Below are 9,889 nucleotides of genomic sequence, written 5' to 3' on the forward strand. Positions count from 1 at the left end.
TTTTGTAAACATGTTGATTGGTGCTGTTCTTGTATATTAATCATGTGACATCTGTTGTTTAGGTGTGCCCTCCGATGCCCCATTTGGCTACAGCATTGTTCAAGTGCAGGCAGATGATCAGGATCTGATAGGGGGCCAGACCATGCAGTATAGCATAGTAGATGATGGGAGCAAAGGTTACTTCAGCATAGATTCTACAACAGGAATTCTGCGCAATGCAAGGCTGCTGTATGACATCCCAAGTGCTGTGAACATCATTCAAGTCAAGGCCACCAATGATGACTCTGTAAAAGAAAACAGCGCAGTCACTGCGGTGAATGTAAGTTTGAAGTGTGATCTAGGCTAGATGTGAACACAAAGATATGAGCCTGTGACAAAAGTTTGACCCTTAAAATGGGTCTAGTTTCCAAACATTAACTGTAATACTCTTGTTTTGGGGGGATTTTTTGCTATATTTGTTGAAAGTTGTGGCATGAAGTGTTTATTAATGTAGTTAAAAAGATAACTGCTCATCTAGTTCTTATGCCTGTAGAAAGTCGACACGTTACAGTGCCAATGAAATCTTACGGTCATCACAATTGGACAAAGTCTTTCAGTTTTAAGCAAAACTTGTATATTGCTGCCAAAAGGTTCGTGTTTCTGAGATTCTTAGCAGATATTTAATAAAATTAACATTTGGAAAACCATTTTTTACACACTACTTCCGTCATCCACTAGACAAAAGTGATTATATCAGTGATCAAAGTTTCCGTGATTTTGAGACAAAATACCACCATGACTGTAAGTATGAATTCAGATTGCATTAATTTTTTGCAGGAATATGTTGACAGATACTTTGGGTATGGACATTGTAGAACTTAGTTAGGTGAAAAGTTTCACTGCTCCCCGAATGTTTGAAACTTCTTAGCGTGAATAGAATTTACGTCCAATGTGAACACAACCTCCATAGGCCTTTTTCTTTCATCGGCAATGACTCAATTCACACAGTCAAACACACAAAACATGTAAATAGGAACACACAGAAGGCCAATAATATTATCATATGTATTTCTTGAAACCTTTATTCATCCATTGATGTAGTTTCAGGTTCAACCAATTTAAAAAAATAAAGATGTAAGCAATCTAAGTCCGACTGCATACCATTGGTAATACTTTTGTCACAGGCTCAATTAATTTTTTTTTTTTTTTTTTAAGATTTGCATCATACATACATCAGATTTTCGAAATCATTTTTCAAGGGTAAAATCATTTGATTTTTGATAATTTTTGCTGCAATTACTCAGGGGGGGGGGGGTGAGGCACCATGTGAAACAATAACTTTATGTGGACATATAGGTATGTTTACATTTGCATGTTTACTTTCCTTTGCTAACATCTTGTGCTTGTATTTATGGACATCAGAATTGTATCCATGGGTAAAATTGCCCAAACATCGGTAGAAAACAATCTGGTTAAGTGACCTGGACAGGCAAACAAACTTCTGATCACGAGTCATTGAGTAGGTGAATTTACCCAGTTGACTAGCATGGCAGAAATTTATATAAGGTGATTTCACACTGTGAGGGGAGGAGAGATGAGGAAACCAGAGTACCTGTAGAAAACCCCTGATAGCAGTCCCTGCAACCAGAGAGTGGCCTAAGATGAGATCTGAACCAGGGGCTCTCACTTTCGATGGTGACCAGCCCATGTTTTAGCCACTACACTACCAGGAACCCTACCTACTGCTGGATTATTTCCAGCTGATGTCACTCACTACTAACAGCCAACTATGTGATCAGTGCTTTTTGGGACTGTGTACACTGTTCTATTTTATTTTATTTTCTACTAGAGAGAAAGTTATCTCTTTCTTGATAATGTTTTTAAAATGTCAGAAAATGTCTCTTTGGTTATTCTTTTTAAGGTCTTCGTTACCACTAGCAGTAATGAAGTAATACTGCAAATTTCTCAACCATCAGCAATTGTAAGGGCTTACAAAGATCAACTGATCAAGTAAGAATACTACAAATATTATTCTCTTATAAACAAAACAAAAAAGGCAATTCGGTGGGTCGCAATTGACACCTCAACAACTTCACACAGTTTTTCCAACTCCCATTGGCAGGATTGATAAGGGCTTAATTGTAGACTAGGTTTGGTAGGTGTGCATTACTCGGGAGTTTGCTTTTTTTATGTTTATTTTCTCTGTTCTAAAATGTTACTAGTGGTTCTAAAATACTATGCAGGAGAAGTTGTGGAATACCTCCAGAACACGGAACAAATATAGACAATAGTATGTAGCTGTCAAGAAAACTGAATGACATTTGAGTTTCTGATTTGTTTTTTTGTTGTCGTTTTTTTTTTTTTTCTTTTGTAAATTCAGAACAAGAAAAGAAAGATATAAGAAAGAATAAAGAATCACCATTTATCTGCTTGACTGTAGAACTGTAGATGCAAGGACTTCGAAGAGTTTTATAAATTAAGTCTGGTCAGGGTTTTGATAACTGTAACTCTTAAGTTGTTTTGCAGACTTATGCAAAACTCATCAGCTACTGGAGCCAACAGCCTTAAATCTGCTTGCATTAAAGACATCCATGACGCTACAAATGCTGATGGAACCATTTCATACAGATCGTAAGTATCTTTGAGTTTTGAAAGATGATAGTGTTATCTGATTCACTTAAAGGGCTTTGATTAGCCATCATATATTTGTCATCTGTAATTCAGATGGTGGGTTAATAGAGGTAAGAGAGCTTTATGGAAATGCAAACTGCCATGCTGGAAGGGAGCCAATAGCATCAAATCAAAATATGCGAAGTCCTTCTTGTTGTCAGTCACAAAGAAATGGTAGAGCATTCAGAATTTTATTCTGTTAATAAGTTATAAATTATCTTTCGTAAGATCTTATTGGATTGTTGAGACCTTTATATAAAAAAATGTTGTAAAGGATTTCAGCTGAATTTACTGACATGTACAAAGTGATCCAAGAAACTGATTCTATTTTTTTTTAATTACTTTATTGCCAGAACGGATGTGGTGTTGTCAGCAGTGGGTCCTAATAACCGTTTGTATACCTCTGATGAACTGCTAGCCATTTTGAGGGGACAGCTAGCATCGGAGAGTACTAGTCGTTCATACCGCACACTCTATGTCACTGATGCCAAGGTAGGATTTTATGCTGGTCTCCATTTGTTGTGTACTGAAGTAGCCCTGGTGTGAGACGATAACGTTACATTTTTATTTTGCTTATGATTTAGACACTAGCATTTACAAAATTTTACAATGATGTTTTACCCATCACTGGCTTTGCTTTTTGTTTCCCTGATGATTGTCAGTTTTAAGCCTTTATTAGTTTATAATCATTTTTAAAACATATCTAGATATTCTCTGAAATCATTTTAGAGTTTGTAAGTACATTAAATATGAATTTATTCCAGATATCAAAAGGGAGAGACAGCTCAGATTCCGAAAGCTTTGACTCAGTTTATGCCCCTCAGTAACATTATTAGCTATCATTCCTAATTTTCACACCATATGTATTCAAAGAAAAATCAAGGACCATCTCACTTGTTTGTGCCTAGTTTTTTTTTTAATGATTAGAGAAAGAAGTTCATGGAAGTGTCATTGTATTTTTTTAAATTTAGTTTGCCACCATGTTCAGTTGAACTTGAATTAATGTCTCAGGTTGTCTGACACCCCAATCCCCTTATCCAGTGTTAAGAGTTGGTGTCAGCTTCACAACTCTTTGGTGAAAACATGCCTCTCCACTGTTAGTTGCTAAGTACTGACATCCCTCTCAAGCCAGTTGTCTCCTTTCTTTTCTCATGGCTGGATTAGTGCAGCTATTCTTTTTCCTAGCCACACACCACACTTTTCAATAAGTTCAATACGTTGCTGCCTGTCTGGTGCTTAGGGCACACAAGACCGTACTTTCCTGCTTAGCTTACTTAGTCTATCACTATTTAAAAGTAGACTTTCTTTTCTAAAAATATCTTCATCACTGTGCTCCTGATTATCTTTCTTACTACCTTGACATCCAGACTCTGTCCTGCCCACTTTGTGAAGTGGCTGGTACACTCCAACTCCACGTTCCCTGCATTATGCCTTTCGCATGTACTATAGTCCCTTTCTTGGAGCACTCTCCCATTGCTATTCCACCAGGCTACCTTATTGGTGGGTTAAAGCAGCTACTTAAGACTGGTCTCTTTAAAATCCTTTTCAAACACTCCCCAGTACCTTGAACTGTTCTCATCAGATCAATGTGCTTTACAGATGTAACTTAAGCCTAAGACGAGATATAACATAAAGCTTTAATTGATGTTGATAATTTTTTCATTACCTTATTATGATTTGTAAATAGTTTCTTGTTTTATTCAGATTGAGACTCAGCATGATGAATCCATCTTCAATGAGGACCCTGTGTTAGCCATTTTCATCATCGCTATTCTGCTCATCTTCCTTGCAATAATTTTATTCATTATTGCCTGCTGTCTTGTGCGAAATTCGTGAGTAATATGGTAGTATTTTACTAATCTACAAATAAACAGCCATTTTCTCCATATATAGTGACCTTCTGACTACTGAAGAGTTGATGTGTTGGTGTGGCAGTTACTTGTGACAATGAGGTTTAGAAAAATTGTGATATTTAATATTTGACTCCTACTATGCAGGTTGCACCTGCAGATACAAACATAGTTACAGTTCAGTTGAGTCGATTCGTTCATATTAAGTTAATGTTTAAATTTCAGGGGGATAGAATTGAATGTACTGTGGTATTTCTGTTGTGCTGAAAAAGAAACTATGAAGACATTCATTTAAGGTGTCAGAATATTTTTACCTGTTTTTGCATTTTATCAAATTAACGAGAGTATTATAAAACTTTTATTTCAATGCCTATTCCTTTTTCATTGAGAGTTTCTGACCTGTTAGCATTATTTACTGTTACTTATCAACCAAGGAAATGAAAATACAATGAAAACATGTTTTACTTTAGCAGAGAAGGCTAATTTATCTAGATTAAAAATAATATACTATAATAGACATACCAGAGTTTGTGTTTGAACCTTATGAGTATGTCATAATTTATTAATTAGTTTTAATATATCATGCTTGCCTACCTTGTGGTTCTTCTGTCACAGGAAAAAGAGGAAGATGAAGAAAATGTCTGCAGGTTTGTATGCTTAAAATGAAACTAGTTTTGTCAAACAGTAATGTGATGTGCAGAGAAATGAGCAACTGTGGTAAATTAAAAGAAAAGAAAAATATTTAGAAAAGCATTATTTTCATCTTGAAGGATCAATAGTTGGACAAGATAATCCAGTTCGGATGAATAGATATCCTGATGGATAAGTTCCATGGAAACCATGGCAAGACAGATAAATGAGATATAATAGATTAAGTAATGGAGAAATCCCTTTATATGGCATATCTTCCAGCGCATGTGAAAAATTATTTCTTGCTTTCTTTTTCTTTTGGATAATATTTTCTAAATCATGATGTTTTGTACAATCATTTTTTCTGTTACTGTATATTTCAGTCCAATATACTGAAAGGAAAACAGTTCCACAGGTAAACATATTTTACATGTAGATTAATGAATCATTCAGACATCTCATTGGTTATTTTTGGCCTGTTGTGGCTTCTCTTTTTACAGTATTTCACAAAGATTGTAAGATGTGGTCAGCAACATTTATTGCACTGTTCGGAGGCTACTGACTGGGTTGTCATTCATATTTTATCTTCATAAATTCTAAATTCTCTTATTTATTATTAAGGCATGCCATGAAGGAAAAGTCCTTGTTCATTTGTACTAGTGGTTTGGGTTTTTTTTACTGTCTTGTATATAACTTTTTAGAGGTTTTTATCATGGAATTTGCTTTCGTCTGTATCCATTGTTCTGTGGTTGAAACTTTCATTCATTATTACAGCATACTTTTTGAAGGTATTGTTCTAATTGATTTTTCTGTAGAGAACATATTTATATATGCAACCCTAATTGTCACTAAGCTTGTCTCTACTCTTTCTTCCACTTTTAATTCCATTTTGCTCCAATAAAGACATATATTTTTACCATCAATCCCTGAATTTTTGATGCACTGTATATAATTTCAGACAGTGCATTTCTGGAATTATAATTAAATGATTTATCTACAAATCCATTGTCTTTCATGTCTTTTTGTTAAAGAGGTAGCTTTAAAAACAAGCCATTTTAAGTGTTTTGGGCTTTTTATTTCAGTCCCCAGAAGTGGTGCTCAGTGTCAATCCAGTTTATGACAACAGAACATTCAAGCCAGATGAAGAGCCACACCGACCAGTTCAGAAGGTGCCCTCACATCCAGTCATGTCACCCGTGGAGCCAGATTCTGACAATGTTTATGCTGTTGTGCAGAAGAAATCTCATAGTACCCCTCCTCCAATGGTTGTTCCTGCACCTGATGTGTACTTTCCTGAACCTCAGCCTACTGAACCAGAACCAGTGATTGTAACAGAACCAGAGCCAGTGATTGTGACAGAACCTATCATGGATGATGAGCCTGTGGTATGAAGTCAAAATTATTGATTGACTTTTAGATCTTACCTTATGTGGAAGAACATGAGAACATATATATCCAAACACACACACATGTTTGATAGAAGAAGATATTTTATTACATCATCAAAGTTTGTTTTGAGATTTCATGATGAAAGGTGAAACATCAGTATAGAAATCACCATACCCCCATTAAAGCTTGAGGTTTTATTTTTACTATTTAAGTCACAGAAAGGGTTTTTTGTGTTATACTTGCGAAATCTGTCATCAGAGAAACTAGTTGTCAGATACCATTAAAGGATTGAAATATTTAAATTCCTTTGTAGATATGGCATGCATGCATGTGTGCAGATATAAATATGTATATATGTGGGACATATCTCAAAGCAAGGAAAGTGAAGAATGGTGATAAAAGTTTTAGTTTTCACCTTCACATTAGATCTTTCTAATTGGCATTTCTTCATAGAACTGGATTAGCTCACAGTTACACAGAATACAATACCAACAGCTATTCTTTTTCCCTCTTCCTTAAGCATTATTATGTTAATGTTGCATTGACATCATTCGCAGTATAATAACAGTGTGTTCTGCTACCTATGTGTGCAGAGGTATATACCACCTGCCCATTTCCATGAACCTGAGTTTGAGCCTGAACCAGTCATTGAGACTGAGATCATGCCAGAAGAAAAAATTCGACCGAGTGAGTATAGCATGCAATGGTCTGATGACAGGGAAGGCGTTTTCCTTTAAGTCCATGAAAACTGGATAACTGGTTACATAATAAACACCTCTTTCTGCTTCATCTACCTTTTCCTCCTAGTTCTCCCTCTCGTTTCCGCCCACCTCTCTATCTCTCATGTCCTTCACCCCTTTACTTATCTTGTTCTTCATCCATAGATCTTTACACTTGCAGGCATCTGCATATATGCATGCTTTAAAGACAAGCTGAAATAAGCACATGCACACCAATCTCTTACACCTGTTTGCAGGGGCACAAACACACCTGTCTACAGAGATGATGTGAGCTTAGAAAACCAGACATCTCTTTACCTTGTGACAGCACTTATTAGAAGACATTTTAAGTGTAGATTATCTTAGATTTTCCTGCAGTTTGCAGGTTCCAGTCTAGGGTATGATTATAAGCATAGTTGTCTCTTTAAATGTCTTCACTCTTTGATTCAAAACAGGGTGGTGAGAAGCCCAGAGAAATGGTATTCTCTCTTTATTCCTATGTAGCATAACTCTCTTTAGAAGTTGTGTACTACTCACTCCTATTAACCTCACTATAAACAGCAGTAATATCTTGTGTTTGTGTATAAACAGTGCATGCATGATAGTTCATTGTTTAAATAGTCAATATATTGAATGCAGAAAGGTTGTCAACAACAGATGTTATTGTTGTCATCAGTGTTATATTTATGCATGGAGTCTTAACCCTGGTGACTTTTCATGTTAGCTAGTTTGCCTGGAATAGACTGGAAAGTTGTCTGTCATTCTGGAGAGTAGAACTGTCTCTATATACTAATTATATTATACAGAACTCTCCTACTGCACAGTCGGTGTGGGCAAAACAGATTAACACACACCTTACTGTAGCTGTGTTTAACAAGTACATATGGCATTAAGCTGTCAGCATGGTTACTCAGACTGATACAACACCACAGGAGATAAAGGCATGTAGGAGCTCTGGCTAATCACAGCCCCACAGCATGAATTGTACGTGAGATGCGTGGGTGTGGGTATGCTTTAAATATCTGCATGAAACTATCTAATCTCTCCTGCAAGAAGGGAAACAACTGAAATCAGACACTTTTTATTGGTATTGTTTCCGTTGTGGTTGTCTTTCAAGAAACAAAAAGGTCACCTAGCTTATGTGTTGATGTATGAATGGAATGAAGATTGCAAATAAATACTGTTGATCCTTAACACCTCAGGGGCTTAAGGGTGCCGATCCTCCCAATTATCCCCGCAGTATAACTTCATAGTAAGCTAGAGAAATGAAATGTTAAGAACATTAAAACGGAGAAAATACATTGACAGTACTGTGCTGTATTTATCGATATTCCACTTGTGTTGTTCAAGGGTTGGCAGTTTACAATGTTGTAATTCAAAACGTCTTTTCCTCCTATCCTCCTGTTTTTCGGTACGTCTATCTAAACTCTGTGAGTGTGTCTCCCGAGTAAGTGACAGCTCAGATACCCAGTTCTCGGACACAGAGGAGGTAGACGCTAAAGGAATACCATCAGTTGAGTTTGGGGTGGGTCGGGGAGGACACTGATATAGAGATGAGCAGTTTCGTATTTTAAATATTAGCATCTGAAAACTGCTGAACTGCACCTAAACTTGTCCCTGCATAGTTTGTTTTTGGTTCCAGACGCCATCTTCTTCCCAGACGACGAAATCGATGTAGAGATCCAAGACATCGACGACCACCGCCTAGAACACTCTCCTCCGAGTAGCCCGTCGACATCTGACCCTGGCTCCGAGTCTTCCAGCCCCCCTCTCAGCTTTCGGACGTTCGACATCGAGTAGGTGAAGCACTACTCACATCTTGAGATGACGGCCATCGAGTATCCCAACCGCTGCTCCTGTCGGTCCTGAACACCGGCGGACTTTTCCCTTTTGTCACACTGGCTTTAGTATGTCCGCGGAACAATTCACAAGGATTCGTTGTTTAACAGAGAGAGTTGAAAAATATGTCTAAAGGGACTAAAATCAACAGTGCAACTATTTTCACTACAGCCATTCATCGTACATAACACTATAACCGTAACATTATTACAATTCATATAGAGACTATTAACCACTCTTTTGTAGGAACCTTCATTACAGGTTAAAGGACAGCTTATATGCTTTTGTTTCTCAGAATTTTAGATTTTTTGCGCAAGGTTTTTTCCCCCATTTTATTTCGGGCTATTTTTTCAAATGTTTATGATCAAAAACGTCGACATTGTTTTGGAGAGAAAGAGAAATAAGTGCGAGCAAATGCAAACATCCTGGTTCACCGTCAGCAGCTGATGTATTTAATTCATTATTTTGTTAAAATTGTTGTCATTTCTTTTATCGAGGAATAGCTGTGCAGAAAAGGAGCTTAGGCACAGGTCATTATTGTAATTTTTTTACAAAACTTTTTTATTATAAAACTGTTGAGAAAGATGCATGGAAGAATATTGTTGATGCAGTCCATGAATCGTATTTTTCTATCCTTTTTTTACAGAAGTTGTAAAAAATAAAAGTTCTGTGATGACAAAATGCACCTTTTATTCCTTTTCTGGACGGGTGTCTGTACTGAACACCGTCACTAACCGACTATAAAAGTAAAGCATGATTACTCTTGTAATGTGGCAACTAGGCAGCCATGGCTTAAGTTTTCGTTGCATGTGG

General features: G+C 36.7%; 1 protein-coding gene across 2 annotated transcripts in view; it reads left to right on the forward strand.

Annotated features, from left to right (window-relative positions):
- LOC112562007 (cadherin-87A-like) overlaps positions 1-9,757 on the forward strand; it is a 39,260-nt gene extending 29,503 nt beyond the window's left edge. The window contains exons 34-44 of one of the 2 annotated variants that reach the window (XM_025234951.1): positions 63-319; positions 1,901-1,989; positions 2,506-2,610; positions 3,003-3,141; positions 4,354-4,481; positions 5,115-5,146; positions 5,513-5,544; positions 6,212-6,514; positions 7,112-7,205; positions 7,693-7,716; positions 8,880-9,017. In XM_025234951.1, coding sequence (XP_025090736.1) covers positions 63-319; positions 1,901-1,989; positions 2,506-2,610; positions 3,003-3,141; positions 4,354-4,481; positions 5,115-5,146; positions 5,513-5,544; positions 6,212-6,514; positions 7,112-7,205; positions 7,693-7,700 — 1,187 coding nt within the window. In that variant the 3' untranslated portion in view covers positions 7,701-7,716; positions 8,880-9,017. Of the gene's footprint in view, positions 1-62; positions 320-1,900; positions 1,990-2,505; positions 2,611-3,002; positions 3,142-4,353; positions 4,482-5,114; positions 5,147-5,512; positions 5,545-6,211; positions 6,515-7,111; positions 7,206-7,692; positions 7,717-8,879 lie in introns of both variants that reach the window. The other variant, XM_025234940.1, reaches the window with a different exon arrangement.
- Positions 9,758-9,889: the final 132 nt, after the last annotated feature.

Source organism: Pomacea canaliculata, linkage group LG1, assembly GCF_003073045.1.
Source record: "Pomacea canaliculata isolate SZHN2017 linkage group LG1, ASM307304v1, whole genome shotgun sequence".
Lineage (NCBI taxonomy): Eukaryota > Metazoa > Mollusca > Gastropoda > Architaenioglossa > Ampullariidae > Pomacea > Pomacea canaliculata.